Genomic DNA, 20,935 nt, shown 5'->3' on the forward strand with positions numbered 1-20,935 from the left:
TAGCCTAACAGATAGTTTTAACCAATTTGTGTCTGCTGTCAAAGTTCTCGTTGAGGAACTGGAAATAGTTTCAAACTGTACATGTGATACTACAAGACAGATGTGATTTCCGTAAACTACATTGGAGTTTGACTATGATGGATACATGAAATAGATTATGTGTTGTTGTTGTTGTTGTTGTTGTGGTCTTCAGTCCTGAGACTGGTTTGATGCAGCTCTCCATGCTACTCTATCCTGTGCAAGCTTTTTCATCTCCCAGTACCTACTGCAACCTACATCCTTCTGAATCTGCTTAGTGTATTCATCTCTTGGTCTCCCTCTACGATTTTTACCCTCCACGCTGCCCTCCAATACTAAATTGGTCATCCCTTGATGCCTCAGAGCATGTCCTACCAACCGATCTCTTCTTCTGGTCAAGTTGTGCCACAAACTTCTCTTCTCCCCAATCCTATTCAATACTTCCTCATTAGTTATGTGATCTACCCATCTAATCTTCAGCATTCTTCTGTAGCACCACATTTCGAAAGCTTCTATTCTCTTCTTGTCCAAACTATTTATCGTCCATGTTTCACTTCCATACATGGCTACACTCCATACGAATACTTTCAGAAATGACTTCCTGACACTTAAATCAATACTGGATGTTAACAAATTTCTCTTCTTCAGAAACGCTTTCCTTGCCATTGCCAGCCTACATTTTATATCCTCTCTACTTCGACCATCATCAGTTATTTTGCTCCCCAAATAGCAAAACTCCTTTACTACTTTAAGTGCCTCATTTCCTAATCTAATTCCCTCAGCATCACCTGACTTAATTAGACTACATTCCATTATCCTTGTTTTGCTTTTGTTGATGTTCATCTTATATCCTCCTTTCAAGACACTGTCCATTCCATTCAACTGCTCTTCCAAGTCCTTTGCTGTCTCTGACAGAATTACAATGTCATCGGCGAACCTCAAAGTTTTTATTTCTTCTCCATGAATTTTAATACCTACTCCGAATTTTTCTTTTGTTTCCTTTACTGCTTGCTCAATATACAGATTGAACAACATCGGGGAGAGGCTACAACCCTGTCTTACTCCCTTCCCAACCACTGCTTCCCTTTCATGCCCCTCGACTCTTATAACTGCCATCTGGTTTCTGTACAAATTGTAAATAGCCTTTCGCTCCCTGTATTTTACCCCTGCCACCTTTAGAATTTGAAAGAGAGTATTCCAGTCAACATTGTCAAAAGCTTTCTCTAAGTCTACAAATGCTAAAAACGTAGGTTTGCCTTTCCTTAATCTTTCTTCTAAGATAAGTCATAAGGTCAGTATTGCCTCACGTGTTCCAGTGTTTCTACGGAATCCAAACTGATCTTCCCCGAGGTTGGCTTCTACTAGTTTTTCCATTCGTCTGTAAAGAATTCGTGTTAGTATTTTGCAGCTGTGACTTATTAAGCTGATAGTTCGGTAATTTTCACATCTGTCAACACCTGCTTTCTTTGGGATTGGAATTATTATATTCTTCTTGAAGTCTGAGGGTATTTCGCCTGTTTCATACATCATGCTCACCAGATGATAGAGTTTTGTCAGGACTGGCTCTCCCACGGCCGTCAGTAGTTCCAATGGAATATTGTCTACTCCGGGGGCCTTGTTTCGACTCAGGTCTTTCAGTGCTCTGTCAAACTCTTCACGCAGTATCATATCTCCCATTTCATCTTCATCTACATCCTCTTTCATTTCCATAATATTGTCCTCAAGTACATCACCCTTGTATAGACCCTCTATATACTCCTTCCACCTTTCTGCTTTCCCTTCTTTGCTTAAAACTGGGTTTCCATCTGAGCTCTTGATATTCATACAAGTCGTTCTCTTATCTCCAAAGGTCTCTTTAATTTTCCTGTAGGCGGTATCTATCTTACCCCTAGTGAGATAAGCCTCTACATCCTTACATTTGTCCTCTAGCCATCCCTGCTGAGCCATTTTGCACTTCCTGTCGATCTCATTTTTGAGGCGTTTGTATTCCTTTTTGCCTGCTTCACTTACTGCATTTTTATATTTTCTCCTTTCATCAATTAAATTCAATATTTCTTCTGTTACCCAAGGATTTCTACTAGCCCTCGTCTTTTTACCTACTTGATCCTCTGCTGCCTTCACTACTTCATCCCTCAAAGCTACCCATTCTTCTTCTACTGTATTTCTTTCCCCCATTCCTGTCAATTGCTCCCTTATGCTCTCCCTGAATCTCTGTACAACCTCTGGTTCTTTTAGTTTATCCAGGTCCCATCTCCTTAAATTCCCACCTTTTTGCAGTTTCTTCAGTTTTAATCTACAGGTCATAACCAATAGATTGTGGTAAGAGTCCACATCTGCCCCTGGAAATGTCTTACAATTTAAAACCTGGTTCCTAAATCTCTGTCTTACCATTATATAATCTATCTGATACCTTTTAGTATCTCCAGGGTTCTTCCATGTATACAACCTTCTTTCATGATTCTTAAACCAAGTGTTAGTTATGATTATGTTGTGCTCTGTGCAAAATTCGACCAGGCGGCTTCCTCTTTCATTTCTGTCCCCCAATCCATATTCACCTACTATGTTTCCTTCTCTCCCATTTCCTACACTCGAATTCCTGTCACCCATGACTATTAAATTTTCGTCTCCCTTCACAATCTGAATAATTTCTTTTATTTCATCATACATTTCTTAAATTTCTTCGTCATCTGCAGAGCTAGTTGGCATATAAACTTGTACTACTGTAGTAGGCGTGGGCTTCGTATCTATCTTGGCCACAATAATGCGTTCACTATGCTGTTTGTAGTAGCTTACCCGCATTCCTATTTTCCTATTCATTATTAATCCTACTCCTGCATTACCCCTATTTGATTTTGTGTTTATAACCCTGTAGTCACCTGACCAGAAGTCTTGTTCCTCCTGCCACCGAACTTCACTAATTCCCACTATATCTAACTTCAGCCTATCCATTTCCCTTTTTAAATTTTCTAACCTACCTGCCCGATTAAGGGATCTGACATTCCACGCTCCGATCCGTAGAACGCCAGTTTTCTTTCTCCTGATAACGACATCCTCTTGAGTAGTCCCCGCCCGGAGATCCGAATGGGGGACTATTTTACCTCCGGAATATTTTACCCAAGAGGACGCCATCATCATGTAATCATACAGTAAAGCTGCAAGATTATGTGTACAGTCCTGCATATCTGCAGGGTTTTAGTGACGATGCTTCAAAAGAGATGGAAATATGGTGGCTGAATTTTAAAACACTATACAGAGGATTGTTATTCATCCTTTTACACACAGTAGTAATAGAATAGCAGCTAAATGTTGGGCCTCTTGTCATTTTCTTTAAATATTGCTATGCTGTTGTATAAATTTTATTCATTTATTTATTTTCTAGGTTTAAAGAATGGGTCATATGCTGCTTGTTTCCAACCAAGCAAACTCTCTGAAAAGCTGTAAAGTTTGAATTAGTTAGCCTGCTTAGCCCGCTGTTTTCAGTGTACTGTGAAGCTAATTTTTGAGCCATTCTTCAGCAGTTACTAGTAGAGAATCGCAAACTTCATCTGGAAGACCATTTGCACAAGTAAAGGATATTAAGATGACAATTGTAAATCCATGTGTGGTCAGTCGGCTGACTTTGATAAGTGTTTCCTTGTGGCTCATTTTTGCAGTACTTTGTGGCCAATATGGAGTTTTGTTGAGTACTGAAGAACATAGTTGTGCAGGGAATGACAGGCTATCCATCTGTACTTAAAAATAATGTACAATTCATGGAGGGATATTTAGAGTAAACATGATGAATGGGAACTAATTGAAAGATTGAACAAATATTGTCGGCTGGTAATCTAGGTGGATTGCATTAGTTCATCTCTCTGGAAAAGTCAGTGTCATCTTACAAATTGTGGCCTTCAAATAAGAAAGATTCTACATCTACATCTACATTTATACTCCGCAAGCCACCCAACAGTGTGTGGCGGAGGGTACTTTACGTGCCACGGTCATTACCTCCCTTTTCTGTTCCAGTCGCGTAAGGTTCGCGGGATTCATCATCAACACTCCGTCTTTTATTGTTGAAAGTTGGCAACACATCATACAATCCTGTTAACAGTCTTCCAAAAAGAGATTGCATTTTTTACAAGTTAAACACAGAGCTCAAGATAACATTTTTCATTTTTATAAGAATTTATGCAAATATCCAACTATCTTATTCTTAACCTTTCCTTCACAGGGAGGGCAAAAACCTGTGCTCCATGTATAATATTTATTGATGAAATAGACTCCATTGGAGCAAAACGTACAAGCTCAGACTTCCATCCTTATGCAAACCAAACAATTAACCAGTTATTATCTGAAATGGATGGGTAAGTTACATTTCACTCTATTATCTATCTGTATGTATCTATGTGTTTCTATGTGTACCTCTGTGCCTGTCTTGCCATATTGAAGCTAGATGCTTTGGCATCAGTAAACCAAACATTTTAAGTGCTCATCAGTACAGCAATATAATAACAATTGACCATATGTAGGGTGCAAGGAGAGATCATCACGTAGCTTGTTGGTATGGTGTGTTTTGCATAAAGACACATCAATTAGATATATCTTCGCTGCTGAAAAGTTGCTCATATAAATAGTGTGAGCCAAAGACTCAACAGAATGTATCTGACATGAACTGTGTATACATTGATTAGTTTCAGGTTTATCCACAGTCAGGAATTCATATGGTCAAATTGTTCTAAGAAGAAGAGAGTATAATGGCACGAGCCAAGGACTTACCTACATGTGTCATTGTAGGTTCAAAATACATTGTTTCTTCAACTGAATGTCAAATGTCTTTATATTAGTGTATACTTTGTGTATGCACTTGAGTATTTCCCACAGCTTATTCTTCAGTGGCTTCAACAACAAAGTATCATAAGAAAATCTGATAAATTTTACTTTGTATGCATGGAAAATATCTTGGAGCTCAGTTCAGTCAATTCCCATGATAAGATTATTTTAAACCTCTCATGAGAGCACCACATTGTCAAATTGGTTATGAAAATAACATCTGATAATAAAAACTATTTATCTAAAACAATGTCTGGCAACAGCAATTGTAGGTTGCTTCATTTGATTGTGAACTGATACTGTATTGATGAAACGGGTAAAGGTATAAGTGTCCTTTGGTTGAGGTGAGTGAGCCAAACAAGTCAAAGACAGTTGAAACTTTTACTTATTTCTCATTAGTCAGTTACAATAGATTGGTTCCCTCTTCAAGTGGGTGCATACCATTTCCAACTCACACCGAAGGGAAAATACTGTATTCAGAAAATACAGCTGCCTGCTCATATGCTGCTACAGGCAAAATGCAACATAAGTCTTTGTGTGTATAATACTTACTGTCTTACACTCTGTTTGTATTAAAATAATCTAATATTACCTTCTTACAAAAGTAAAATTAAAATTTTCTTAAATAAATCACTTTTTAATATTAATTACAACCAATAAATTCTAAAGGTCAGAATTCTAAACTATGTGTGCTCATAAAGAGTTTTAAATTTTTCGAGATACATAGCTTACTTCTGTTAACTTTCATCATCTGCCACCATTGGTGGATATTTCATAATGAAAGTACTAACGTAAATATACTGTTCAACCTGCAAACATCTGATTCCAACCAATTAACATGTAGAATGTAGAATGAATTGACATATTACCATGACATCACAGGAAAAAGCATGTTTTATCCATCAGCGCCCTTCTTGAATTTACTAAATACAATATTGGATTTAGTGGCAAGTACACACTTGCAAACTTGTGATGAAAGAACAGAGTTAGAAATGTATCAGGTGTAGAAGTATGCAACTGGAAGTTCCCTATATATGGTGCTAGCTGTCACTGTAGGGCCTTGAGACCACATCTGCAGCACCATCTGCTTCTTGTAACAGCTGATGACGAATGTCAACACACAGTAACCCAAGTTCCATGCATCAGTTTCTGTTTCAAACCCGTAAACATGTCGAGGTTTGTGCCTACGAACTATGATTTGCAGACAGCATTGGATTTCTGTTATCATTTGGAGCAAACTGCTGCAGAATTGCATCAAATGCTTGTCGAAGCTTTTGGCAAACATGGTCTTGGCAAAACACAGTGTTTCAAGTGGTTCGAAAAATTCAAAAGAGGTGATTTTGACATGAGAAATGACAAGTGCAGGAAACCACTGAAAAAGTTTGAAGACAACAAACCACAGGTTTTATTGGATGAAGATGATACTCAAACTCAACAGGAACTCACAGAACAATTGAATGTGATGAAGAAAGCCATTTCTCTTTGGTTGAAAGATATGGGAAAGGTGCAGAAAGTGGGAAAGCGGGTTCCACATGAACTGAGTGAAAGACTGCAAGCAAATTGAAAGACCACTTGTGACATGGTGCTCGCCAATACAAAAGAAAGTTGTTTCTTCATTGAATAGTGACAGGTGACAAAAAATGTATATATTTTGATAATCCTAAATGTTGTAAATCATGGATGAATCCAGGCAAATCATCAACATCCACTGCAAGACCAAACTGCTTTGGTAAGAATACAATGCTCTGTGTTTGGTGGTATCAGAAGGGTGTCATCTCTCATGAGCTGCTAAAACTGTTAACACTGATTGCTACCAACAGAAATTGATCAATTTAAATTGAGCATTATGTGAAAATTGACTGGAATGTAGAAAAAGGCAACACCAAGTTATATTGCTTCATGATAATGCCCCATCACACACAGCAAAACGGGCTACGGAAATGATCCAGGCGATCTGTTGGGAAATACTAGGGCAGGCAGCTTATTCTCCGGACTCGGCTCCATCCCATTATCACCTATTTGCATCACTGGGACACGCTCTCGCTGAACAGTGCTTCAATTCATATGAAAATGTACAAAAATGGCTCACTGACTGTTTGCTTCAAAAGAAGAACTCCCCCCCCCCCCCCCCCGTGGCATTCATCGCCTACTGGAGAGGTGCGAGAAATGTATAAATAGCAATGGAGATTATTTTGAATAAAACATTGTTTATCAGTTTCAAACAACAGATGTGTAATTATTTGCAACCAAATTCTGGTTTCATCTTTCTACCCCAGGTTCTACGTTCTACTGGCGTTCTACGGATCGGAGCGTGGAATGTCAGATCCCTTAATCGGGCAGGTAGGTTAGAAAATTTAAAAAGGGAAATGGATAGGTTGAAGTTAGATATAGTGGGAATTAGTGAAGTTCGGTGGCAGGAGGAACAAGACTTCTGGTCAGGTGACTACAGGGTTATAAACACAAAATCAAATAGGGGTAATGCAGGAGTAGGTTTAATAATGAATAGGAAAATAGGAATGCGGGTAAGCTACTACAAACCACATAGTGAACGCATTATTGTGGCCAAGATAGATACGAAGCCCACACCTACTACAGTAGTACAAGTTTATATGCCAACTAGCTCTGCAGATGACGAAGAAATTGAAGAAATGTATGATGAAATAAAAGAAATTATTCAGATTGTGAAGGGAGACGAAAATTTAATAGTCATGGGTGACTGGAATTCAAGTGTAGGAAAAGGGAGAGAAGGAAACATAGTAGGTGAATATGGATTGGGGGACAGAAATGAAAGAGGAAGCCGCCTTGTAGAATTTTGCACAGAGCACAACATAATCATAACTAACACTTGGTTTAAGAATCATGAAAGAAGGTTGTATACATGGAAGAACCCTGGAGATACTAAAAGGTATCAGATAGATTATATAATGGTAAGACAGAGATTTAGGAACCAGGTTTTAAATTGTAAGACATTTCCAGGGGCAGATGTGGACTCTGACCACAATCTATTGGTTATGACCTGTAGATTAAAACTGAAGAAACTGCAAAAAGGTGGGAATTTAAGGAGATGGGACCTGGATAAACTAAAAGAACCAGAGGTTGTACAGAGATTCAGGGAGAGCATAAGGGAGCAATTGACAGGAATGGGGGAAAGAAATACAGTAGAAGAAGAATGGGTAGCTTTGAGGGATGAAGTAGTGAAGGCAGCAGAGGATCAAGTAGGTAAAAAGACGAGGGCTAGTAGAAATGCTTGGGTAACAGAAGAAATACTGAATTTAATTGATGAAAGGAGAAAATATAAAAATGCAGTAAGTGAAACAGGCAAAAAGGAATACAAACGTCTCAAAAATGAGATCGAAAGGAAGTGCAAAATGGCTAAGCAGGGATGGCTAGAGGACAAATGTAAGGATGTAGAGGCCTATCTCACTAGGGGTAAGATAGATACCACCTACAGGAAAATTAAAGAGACCTTTGGAGATAAGAGAACGACTTGTATGAATATCAAGAGCTCAGATGGAAACCCAGTTCTAAGCAAAGAAGGGAAAGCAGAAAGGTGGAAGGAGTATATAGAGGGTCTATACAAGGGCGATGTACTTGAGGACAATATTATGGAAATGGAAGAGGATGTAGATGAAGATGAAATGGGAGATATGATACTGCGTGAAGAGTTTGACAGAGCACTGAAAGACCTGAGTCGAAACAAGGCCCCCGGAGTAGACAATATTCCATTGGAACTACTGACGGCCGTGGGAGAGCCAGTCCTGACAAAACTCTACCATCTGGTGAGCAAGATGTATGAAACAGGCGAAATACCCTCAGACTTCAAGAAGAATATAATAATTCCAATCCCAAAGAAAGCAGGTGTTGACAGATGTGAAAATTACCGAACTATCAGCTTAATAAGTCACAGCTGCAAAATACTAACACGAATTCTTTACAGACGAATGGAAAAACTAGTAGAAGCCAACCTCGGGGAAGATCAGTTTGGATGCCGCAGAAACACTGGAACACGTGAGGCAATACTGACCTTACGACTTATCTTAGAAGAAAGATTAAGGAAAGGCAAACCTACGTTTCTAGCATTTGTAGACTTAGAGAAAGCTTTTGACAATGTTGACTGGAATACTCTCTTTCAAATTCTAAAGGTGGCAGGGGTAAAATACAGGGAGCGAAAGGCTATTTACAATTTGTACAGAAACCAGATGGCAGTTATAAGAGTCGAGGGACATGAAAGGGAAGCAGTGGTTGGGAAGGGAGTAAGACAGGGTTGTAGCCTCTCCCCGATGTTGTTCAATCTGTATATTGAGCAAGCAGTAAAGGAAACAAAAGAAAAATTAGGAGTAGGTATTAAAATTCATGGAGAAGAAATAAAAACTTTGAGGTTCGCCGATGACATTGTAATTCTGTCAGAGACAGCAAAGGACTTGGAAGAGCAGTTGAATGGAATGGACAGTGTCTTGAAAGGAGGATATAAGATGAACATCAACAAAAGCAAAACAAGGATAATGGAATGTAGTCTAATTAAGTCGGGTGATGCTGAGGGAATTAGATTAGGAAATGAGGCACTTAAAGTAGTAAAGGAGTTTTGCTATTTGGGGAGCAAAATAACTGATGATGGTCAAAGTAGAGAGGATATAAAATGTAGGCTGGCAATGGCAAGGAAAGCGTTTCTGAAGAAGAGAAATTTGTTAACATCCAGTATTGATTTAAGTGTCAGGAAGTCATTTCTGAAAGTATTCGTATGGAGTGTAGCCATGTATGGATGTGATACATGGACTATAAATAGTTTGGACAAGAAGAGAATAGAAGCTTTCGAAATGTGGTGCTACAGAAGAATGCTGAAGATTAGATGGGTAGATCACATAACTAATGAGGAAGTATTGAATAGGATTGGGGAGAAGAGAAGTTTGTGGCACAACTTGACCAGAAGAAGGGATCGATTGGTAGGACATGTTCTGAGGCATCAAGGGATCACCAATTTAGTATTGGAGGGCAGCGTGGAGGGTAAAAATCGTAGAGGGAGACCAAGAGATGAATACACTAAGCAGATTCAGAAGGATGTAGGTTGCAGTAGGTACTGGGAGATGAAAAAGCTTGCACAGGATAGAGTAGCATGGAGAGCTGCATCAAACCAGTCTCAGGACTGAAGACCACAACAACAACAACAACCCCAGGTATATAGTGCCGGGACTAGAAAAAGGAAGTAAGGAAAATCATCCACTAGTTCTTAGTGCTCTTGTGTGTAAATATTTCTTACCAGTTGTGCTGAAGCAGATAGCTTCCTTTGCTACAGAAGCTTATGAAAAGCAAAAGTTTTTGATCTCCAAACTGCTGAAAGGTGCTGTGTGCTTATACACCATAACAAGCTCAGGTAAAGAGTTCAGCCTAGCAGAACATATTGTGGGCTATCGTTGACGCCACATACCAGAGAGCCTCATGTGTAGTCATGAAGATGCTTGCAGAGGCAACATCTAGTGCAGGTCAGAAGCGGATTGACCTTGCTATGTATGTGTTCCATGGCAGTGGTGTCTGCACTGTGTCAGGTACTAGTATGGTGGTGTGGCCTGGCTGTGCTGCTAGCAAGGGGACTGGGGCACCTGTGTAGCTGTGTGGTGAGAGTAGACAGGCTGGGTGCAAAACATGGCCTTGATTTCTGGCTGATGGTTACCGGTGTCAGCATATGATCAGTAACTTGGTAGCTGGGAGAGCCTCAATTTGACCCTTGGCTAACATTGGTGCTGCGACTGGACCACCCAGGCAAGAAATCCTGTCAGGATGATGGGTGAATGGATGTGGTCTCACAACAAAAGCCCACACTGCAGCAAATTTCAACCCAATGACACGCTGATTTGATGCCCAGTCTGGCTGGGTGATCAGTATTTGTATACATCAGGGTGGACTTGTTGTTGAGTGGTCATGGCAGGAGTCACATTCCACTTGCCATAATACCACTGAAGCATCCTAGGTTACAGTAACTTCATTGTCACTGGCCAGACAGTAATGCTGTGGCTCCTGGATGGGCAGTGTTGTGTAAAGTTCTGTCAGTGGGTTATAGCAACTAGTATGATTATGCCAAAGCTCCCGTACCTTGGCTTGCAGTGTTATACTCTTCTCCTCTTAGAAGAATTCATCCCTCTGAATTCATGGCTATGGTTGAACCTGAAATTAGTTGGCTTTTACACAGTTCATTTCAGACTTATTCTATTGAGTCTTTGGCTCACACTATTTGTAGGAGTTCACTTGCAACTTTTCTGCAGCTAAACTATTTCCTCATGGGCAACACTATTGGTATGGACCGACTGGTTGAAGGTTGGTAGGGGTGGGATCAGTGTGACTCTGTGCTTGAGGCAGCAATACACAGTGCCTATTATTAAGAAGATTAAGAGTGTGGCTGATGTGAAGGTCCCCACGTGATGAGTCTGTACTGAGTTTTGTTACAGCATTTCTTTACATGCGCAGATAGTTGCTCCATCCAAATCCAACCTTTATGGGCAGCTAGGGTTTGGTCCTGGGAAGCAAGAAGTGTTGAGTCGAGGTTAACACTCAAGTAGGTCAGGTTTTCTCTAGAAAGAATTTTGAAGGGAAGGGATGGTCAGGTATGTAGAGTAGTGAATAGATGGTATTTAAGATGATGGTCCTGTAATGGTGACAGGTAATTGAAAAGAGACTTCCATTGATTATTAAACCTCGTCCTTATAGCACTGACCATTGCATGTTACTTAAGAACCTCTGCCATCAATAAGAGTCACTATGAGCCTTTCCTTTGGATGTATTTGGCTTTACTTGTAATCACTTTCGAAGGACACTCATACGTGGCTTTCTTCACATGGAACAGGAAGAACTCACAAGAACCTTGGACCATATGTGGGCATTTTACTGTGACTCACTTGACTGTCACTGTAGTAATTATGAGGTGGAAAGTAGTGCATGGGACTTCCTGTTGGGCGTGAATAGTAGCATGTCATGCACCCTCAAACACACACACACACACACACACACACACACTTATTTACAATGAAATGGTGCACACAAAATCAGTTGGTTCCACTGAGAAATTCATCAATGGAGTAGAAGGAGTTGGCCACCAATAAATCCTTTAGGCTTCTCTTAAACTGAATTTCATTGGTTGTTAAGTTTTTATGGCTGCTGGAAAGTTATTGAAAATGTGTGTTCCTGAATATTGCACATCTTTTTCTACAAGAGTAAGTGACTTTAAATCCTTGTGAAGATTATTCATATTTCTAGTACTGATTCCATGAATTGAGCTGTTGGTTTGAAAAAGTGATATATTTTTAATGAAAAATTTCATTATGGAATAAATATATTGGGAAGCACTAGTTAGTATCCCTAGTTCCCTAAACAGGCTTCTGCATATAACTCTTATTGATTGTTTTTGTGCCCAGAAAACTTTAGCTTGGCTTGATGAATTACCCCCAAAATAATCCCTTGTGACATTATGGAATGAAAGTAAGCATAGTATGCCAGCTTTTTCATTTTTATATCCCATATGTCTGAAACAATTCACATTTCAAATAGAGATTTGTTAAGATGCTTCTGTATTTTTTCAAAGTTTAGTGACAAAGAATTGGCTAGGAAACAGTGAGTAATGTCCACATATATTTTATTAGCCGATCTTTCTAAGACTACACTTGATTTGATATTTATTGCAATGTTTGTATCATCGGCAAACAAAACAAACTTGGCATCTGGTAATGTAACTGATGAAAGGTGATTGATATACACAAGAAAAAGTAAGGGCCCTAAGATGGAACCCCACATGTAACCAGTTCCCAGATGGATGATGCCTGATAGCTTAATACATGTCTCTTTCCTAATAAACCCTTTGTTTCCTGCCAGAGATGTAAGATTTGAACCATTTTGCAGCATTTACTGTTACACCGTAATATTCTAATTTACTTAAAAGAATATTGTGATTTACAGAGTCAAATGCCTTTGACAGATCACAAAATATACCAGTTGCCTGCAATTTTTTGTCTAATGAATTAAGTGCATTTTCACTGTAAGTGTAGATAGCATTCTCAATATCAGAACCCTTTAGAAATCTGAACTCCTACTTTGACAGTATGTTATTTGTGATAAGATGGTTATAAAGCCGATTGTACATTATCTTTTCTAAAATTTTTGAGAATGCTGGCAAAAGTGAAATTGGCCAGAAATTTGATGCTATTTCTTTATCTCCCTTCTTAAACAGTGGCTTAACTTCAGCATATTTCAACCATTCAGGAAATATTTCACTGATAAACAACTGATTACACAGATAGCTTAATATGTTACTTAACTCACAATCATATTCTTTAATTAAGTGTGCTGATATTTCATCATACCCACTAGCTATTTTTGATTTTAAAGATTTTATGATGTACGTTACTTCTGCTGGCGTAGTGAGGGTCAAATTCATATTATGGAAGTTACTTGAAATGTCTGGTCTGAGGTATTCCATATAAGCATCTACAGAACCTGAAAACCCCATCTTTTCAGTAACAGCTATAAAATGTTTGTTAAAAAGTTCTGCAACGCTATACACATCTGTCACAAATGTATCATTTACTCTTAATGCTATTTGTCCCTCTTCATGTCTGGTTCTACCGGTGTCCTCCTTCACTATATCCCATATTGTCTTTATTTTGTTATCTGATATGACTATCTTTTCATTGTAATATATTTGCTTTGATTTCTGTATTACAGTCTTTAATATTTTGCAGTATTTCTTGTAATGTACTGTAGCATCAACATCAGAGCTGTTTCAGATTGACAAATACAGTTTTCTTTTTGTTTTACAAGATACTTCGCTCTAACCTTGGGTAGTTTTGGGGGAAAACAGTGTTCAAATAAGGTAAGCACTTTATTCATGCCATGAGCACTGTAAACATCACTCCAGGTTTTATATCCTGTTCAGTATTAACATTTAACAGAAGGAACTGCATGTCATGGTTTGAGAGGCCATTGACTATTAGTTTTGTAATATAATTTTGTTCTTTGGACTTTTCTATAAAGATATTATCAATGGCTGTTTGTGAGCAATTGGCTACCCTAGTGGGGAACTTTACAGTGGAAATTAAGTTGAATGATAATGTTAGTAACTCAAATAAGTTCTTATTGGGAGAGAGTTTAAAGAAATTCTTATTTCTTTGTTTCTGCTTGTTAAAAGGGCCAGTACAGCTTCAAGGTGGTTTATGAACAGATGAAAGTTACCTGCAGGTGCTCGAAATACACGTAACATTATGAAGGATTTTTTGTGTAATTCTACTTCTGTTGCACATGCTTCCATATGCTGTTCCAGGCAAAATTTATGAATGTCTATGTTCTTAAATTTATGACATTTCCTGATGAATGAGACAACTCCTCCTTTCTCCATTTCTGCTCTACAAAAGTGAGATGCAAACCTAAATCCTGTAACACTTAAAAGTTCTATACCAGTGGTCACATGATGTTCAGAGGGGCAGATTATGTCAGCTGGGTTTGAGGACTCTAATTCATCTATGCAGATAATTAAGTCATTAATTTTATTTCTCAGTCCTTGAATATTTTGATGCAATAATGATAGCTGACATTTCACACTGACTGAGTTAAAATTGGGTAGAATTGAAATTTCTGTTGATTGTTGACAATTCTTAACCAACAGCTATTTATGCTGATGTAATAAGCTAGAATTATGTTTTTTGATTTCTTTCTCAAACTGAAGGTTTGCCTCAATCCTAACCTCTCTTAAAACTTAGTTTCTTTCTGTCCTCCATACCCTATAAAAGAATCTTTTCTGAACCCTATAACCACTGGTATTTTATCACTCATGACAGTGCCTCACCCCTTTAAGTTTCCTCCTATTTTCCCAGCCAGTTTACCCTTCCCTTTCCTGTTGAGGTGAAGGCCATGCCTAGTATAATCCCACCAATTGAGAGAATCAACAGGAACCACACCAATGTGTGACCCTGCACCCGACATAAGCAGCTGTTCCAACTCCAAATTAACTCTCTTGACAGAAAAGGTTGGTCATGGCGCCCAGGAACAGATACAAACTCAACACTTGTATGCTTCGATGCTGATGCAATCTTTGCCAGGTCATACTCTATACTGTACCCAGGATCTCTGTCAGTACTATTACCTGGCCCACCCACTATAATCAAGGTGTCTTCTGTGGTGTCACCGCCAGACACCACACTTGCTTAGGTGGTAGCCTTTAAATTGGCCGCGGTCTGATAGTATACGTTGGACCCGCGTGTCGCCACTATCAGTGATTCCAGACCGAGCGCCGCCACACGGCATGTCTAGAGAGACTTCCTAGCACTCGCCCCAGTTGTACAACTGACTTTGCTAGCGATGGTTCACTGACAAAATACACTCTCATTTGCCAAGACTATAGTTAGCACAGCCTTCAGTTATGTCATTTGCTATGACCTAACAAGGCGCCATTACCAGTTACTATTGATACTGTAATAATGTACCGTCAAGACCGATGTTCTTCATTAACAGATTAAAGTTAAGTATTCCACCGTCTACGTCTGTTTTCTAAATTCTAATTTCCTTGTCCTGTTCCAGACCTCACGCCAGCCTGCGTGAGCTAAAACGCGTGCCTTTCAGCTTCCTCTAGTAACCCGATGTTGGCTCTCCTGCCAACCCACAACATTTGGCGACGAGGCCAATCCGCGTTCTTATCAATATTGCCCTGATTTACTTGTGTAATGGCTTCGCCACAATCTCCAGATGTACTGTCCGAATTTTATCACTTGCAGAATCAGCAGACGCAGGCGTTATTGGATGCCCTTGGACAGCTCGTCCAGGGTCAAAGGGCAATGCAAAACGATGCGGCAGCTGCCGCTCCACCGCTAACGCAGCTACAACACGCTGTTGCACCAACTTTTCGACCTTTTGATGCTGCACTGGAAAGCTGGATGGAGTGGTCACGCCAATTTGGATTCCATCTCGCCACCTACAGAATTCAAGGTAACGAGCGGCAGCCTTTTTTGTTATCATCGGTCAAACGTACCGTGTGATAGTCAAATTATTTCCCCGACGCGACGTAGCGACTCTGTCCTACGACGAAATTTTGTCTGCATTAGATGCATATTTCAAAGAATCAGTCAATGTAGTTGCGAAAAGGTATACCTTCTTTCTTACAAAACATACGGCAGGTCAGACTAATCGGGAGTGGGTTGCAACCTTGCAAGACCTTACTAGGGATTGTGCTTATGAGTGTCAGTGTGGACTCCCTTATTCAGATACTATGGTACGTGATGCAATTGCACAGAATGTTTCTGATGTTCATATAAGGGAACAGATTTTGAAACTAGTCAATCCCTCCCTTCAACAAGTGATGGACATATTGGATCGGCAGGACACATTTGACTTTGCTCAGAAATCATTTGAAACTTCACCAGCCGTGTGTCAGGTTACCCGGCCCGCTGGGCGAGCTGCATGCAGCAGTAAACAGCCCTCGCGGCCGGCCGCGCCGCTGCCGCCAGGCTCTCATCATTGTGTGCCGCACAGGCAAGCAAATGCAGTGCTAAAATCATGCCCGCGGTGTGCTACTAGACATTCGCGTGAGAATTGCCCGTCACACCAGGCTATTATATCACCGAGCGAGGTGGCGCAGTGGTTAGCACACTGGACCCGCATTCGGGAGGACGACGGTTCAATCCCGTCTCCGGCCATCCTGATTTAGGTTTTCCGTGATTTCCCTAAATCGCTTCAGGCAAATGCCGGGATGGTTCCTTTGAAAGGGCACGGCCGATTTCCTTCCCCATCCTTCCCTCACCCGAGCTTGCGCTCCGTCTCTAATGACCTCGTTGTCGACGGGACGTTAAACACTAATATCCTCCTCCTCCCCACACCAGGCTATTTGCTTTTTCTGGAATAAAAAAGGACATGTTCAGAGTGTTTGCCAGAAAAAGCTCAGATCGGACACTCACAACCATTCCAGGCCCTTTGCTTCGCGCCGAATTCAAACCAAGGATCCTCAGGCTCGTGAAACTTCGCCCATGGAAATTCATGTAGTTCATTCCACTCCGCTCAGTGCCACTCCCTCTAACAGTGACTGTGTTCGTCCCACAAATAGTGTGCGTCGACATCGCCAGAAATCCCATCAAGTTGCAAGTGATTATGTACCAGTGTCAGTTCACGTTGCACGAGACAGTCGCTCTTGTCGTCAGCAGGACAATAAACTTTTTGTAGACTTGGACCTTAATGGCAAAGTGATACCATTCCAGCTCGATACCGGAGCTGCAGTTTCACTGATCAATCAAGGCACTTACAAACTGCTGGGCACACATCCGTTGCGTGCCGCAAATGTTAGGTTAACTAGCTATTCAGGTCAAAAGATCCCTGTGTTAGGACAGTGCTGCCTTCTTGCAACATACAAAGGACAAACAAAACTTGTGTCAGTTTACGTCCTTCGTTCTTCTTCTGCAGTGAACTTGTTTGGTTTCGATTTATTTCAGTTGTTTAACTTGTCTATAGTAAATCAGGTCCTACCAGTGAACCAGACTGTGCCTTCAGACAGTGTTTCTCGTCTATGTGAAGAATTTGCAGACATTTTTGCACCAGGCCTTGGTTGCGCTACGAACTATAAAGCACATTTGGAACTGAAAGTAAACGCGCAACCGAAATTTTTCAGAGCGCGCAATGTTCCCCACGCATTGCGTGATGAGGTCGCAAAAACATTACACGATTTGGAATCACAAGGTGTAATTGAAAGTGTGCATGCTCCTCTCTGGGCATCACCCTTAGTAATTTTGCCAAAACCTTCCGGAAAATTGAGACTTTGTGTGGACTTCAAGGCAACAGTCAATCCGCAACTAGTGATTGCAACTTTTCCTTTACCCCACCCGGAAGATCTTTTTCACAAACTGTGCCCGGGTGAATATTTTTCGAAGTTGGACTTAGCAGATGCGTACTTGCAAATACCGGTGGACAAAGAATCCCAGCGCGTTTTGGTGGTTAACATGCATCTTGGTTTGTATCGATTCCAACTACTGCCATTCAGGTGCGCATCCGCCCCTGCATTGTTTCAGCAATATCTCCAAACTGTTTGTGCGTCGGTCCCTACTGCAGCAAACTATCTGGACGATATTGTGGTCTCCGGAAAGACGGAAGAAGAACATTTAGCCAATCTCAGAACATTATTTCAGGTCTTGCGACAAAATGGTCTTCGCTTGCGGAAGGACAAATGTGTGTTTTTTGCTCGTGACTCGCCCTACCTGGGACATGTAATCAATGCCCAAGGCATACATCCTAGTCCCGAGCACCTCCGTGCCATACAAGACTTGCCTTCACTGCAGCATTTGAAGCAGCTACAGAGTGTGCTGGGAAAAATCAACTATTATCATAAATATGTGCCGCACGCCTCTTCCACTTCAGCTCCGCTTCATCGCTTGCGCCGTAAAGGTGTTCCGTTCGTCTGGACGACGGAATGCGAATGCGCCTTTCGCCAGTTGAAATCAGCGTTGCTTTCTAATACTTGCCTTACGCCATTCGATCCCCAGAAGCCCCTTTTGTTGATGGTGGATGCATCGGATTTCGGGATCGGTGCTGTGCTTGCGCACAGAGATGGATCGCACGATCGCCCTATTGCCTTTGCGTCCAAATTGCTCTCGTCTGTGCAAAGAAATTATTCACAGATCGAGAAAGAAGCATTGGCTCTCGTATTTGGTGTTACTAAGTTTCATGATTTCTTGTATGGTCGTCACTTTACCATCATCACAGACCACAAACCTTAGACATCACTTTTTCATCCGACCAAGCCTGTACCTCCACGTACAGCGCAGAAATTCATTCGCTGGTCTATTTTGCTCTCGCAGCACCACTACGATATCTTGTATCGGTCCACTGCTAAGCGCGGAAACGCCGATGCGTTGTCCCGTTTGCCTGTTGCTGAGGATAGAGCATTCGATTCCTCCGAACTTGCTTGCATGTTCATTGATTCGGAACTGATGACGTGGTCGAATCGTTTCCGATTGATTTTCGTTGTGTAGCTACAGCCACAGCTGCTGACCCTGTCCTTGCTACCATTCTGCGTTTTGTTGCTATGCAATGGTTGCTACGCAATGGCCCTTGTCAAAGTCACGGATCGGGGATCCGTTGGTTCGCCGATTTTTTGCTCACAAGGAGAGACTTTTTGTTCGACATGGTGTTTTGCTGTTGCGTTCTGATAATGATCAGTCCAGGGTCGTGGTACCACGTTCGTTACAGTCCTCTGTCTTACAGCTTCTCCACCAAGGACATTGGGGTATAGTGAGAACGAAACAACTTGCTCGTCAGCACTGTACTTGGTTCGGAATCGATGCCGCAATTATGAATATGTGCTCTTCTTGCATGGTGTGTGCCGAACAACAGTCAGCCCCACCACGGAAATTCTTTGCATGGCCAAAAGCCACTTCCCCTTGGCAACGCTTACACATCGATTTTGCTGGTCCATTCTGGAATGCTCGATGGTTGGTTGTGGTAGATTCATTCAGTAATTTTCCTTTTGTTATCCGGATGTCTTCCACGACGTCATCTGCCACCATCCAAGCTTTATCTGCTATCTTTTGCATTGAAGGTCTTCCACAGACTATTGTTTCCGACAATGGCCCACAATTCATGTCCGCAGAATTTCAGTCATTCTGCAAGGCCAATGGTATTCAACATCTGACGTCCGCGCCATTTTCGCCACAGTCAAACGGTGCCGCTGAACGATTGGTCAGGACTTTCAAGTCACAGATGTTGAAGTTAAAAGAGTCGCATTCTCGGGAGGACGCGTTATTGCTCTTTTTGTCCTCGTATTGCTCTCAGCCCCAAGATGGTCGCTCGCTGGCTGAGTTGCTCCACGGTCGCCCTCATCGAACCTTGATGTCTTTGCTACATCCGCCGCATCAGGTTCCTGTGCAGCGTCAGACACCTGCCTTTGCTCCAGGCGACGTTGTCTACTATCGTCACTACTGAGGTTCACAGCGATGGCTCGAAGGGCGCATTCTTCGCTGCCTCGGACGCGCTATGTATCTGGTTTTGGGGGCCTTTGGTGAGGTGCGCCGGCATCTCAACCAGCTTCGCCTCTGTCGTCACATGGGATCTGCCGCTCGCCGTCTGCTTTTAGCGACGGTGCTGTCCGGTCAGCGCCCTGGGGACCCATCTACTGGCTCACCTCAGCCTCAGGTGTTACCGACGCTGCCTTCCATTTTGCCCCATGGTGACGCGCCACCGCCACCGCTGTCGCCTGTTCTCCTGCCGGCGACGCCCACAGTGGACGCGTTGCTGTTACCGCCGGGCGCCTCCCTGCCGATTGCTTCCCGTGACTGGATGTCCTCCGACATGGAACTCTTGCCCGCTCCGGACCGTATGTCGTCTTCGCCCGTCGGGTGCCCCGGCCCGATGGAGGTCGGCCCTTCGGCCTCTCCTGTCTCTCTGCAGGCGCATACACCGCATGCTGGCGGGCACCCTGGAGCAGGTTTTCAGACGTTTCCTAGCACCCCACGGTCCGAATGACAGGGTGCGGGTGGCACAGCCTCGCCTGTTGTTAGGCTCCCCATCTCGTCGCATACGTCAACATGGGGTCCTCCCCTCGGCGGGCGGAAGCCTTATGCCACCACCGTATGCCGATTTGTGGGGGAGGAATGTGGTGTCACCGCCAGACACCACTTGCTAGGTGGTAGCCTTTAAATCGGCCGCAGTCCGTTAGTATATGTCGGACCCGCGTGTCGCCACTATCAGTGATTGCAGACTGAGTGCCGCCACACGGCAGGTCTAGAGAGACTTCCTAGCACTCGCCCCAGTTGTACAACCGACTTTGCTAGCGATGGTTCACTGACAAAATACGCTCTCATTTGCCGAGACTATAGTTAGCATAGCCTTCAGCTACGTCATTTGCTATGACCTAGCAAGGCGCCATTACCAGTTACTATTGATACTGTAATAATGTACCGTCAAGACCGACGTTCTTCATTAACGGATTAAAGTTAAGTATTCCACCACCTACGTCCGTTTTTCTAAATTCTAATTTCCTTGTCCTGTTCCAGACCTCACGCCAGCCTGCGTGAGCTAAAACGCGTGCCTTTCGGCTTCCTCTAGTAACCCGGTTTTGGCTCTCCTGCCAACCCACATCTTCTGTAGTGAAATCTTTGCA

General features: G+C 42.0%; 1 protein-coding gene across 1 annotated transcript in view; it reads left to right on the plus strand.

Annotated features, from left to right (window-relative positions):
• The window catches only part of LOC126455869 (ATP-dependent zinc metalloprotease YME1L-like), a 157,401-nt gene that overhangs the window by 28,390 nt on the left and 108,076 nt on the right, over nucleotides 1-20,935 (plus strand). The window contains exon 7 of the mRNA XM_050091632.1: nucleotides 4,229-4,361. Coding sequence (XP_049947589.1) covers nucleotides 4,229-4,361 — 133 coding nt within the window. The remainder of the gene's footprint in view (nucleotides 1-4,228; nucleotides 4,362-20,935) is intronic.

This window comes from Schistocerca serialis, chromosome 1 (genome assembly GCF_023864345.2).
Source record: "Schistocerca serialis cubense isolate TAMUIC-IGC-003099 chromosome 1, iqSchSeri2.2, whole genome shotgun sequence".
NCBI classification, from domain to species: Eukaryota; Metazoa; Arthropoda; class Insecta; order Orthoptera; family Acrididae; genus Schistocerca; species Schistocerca serialis.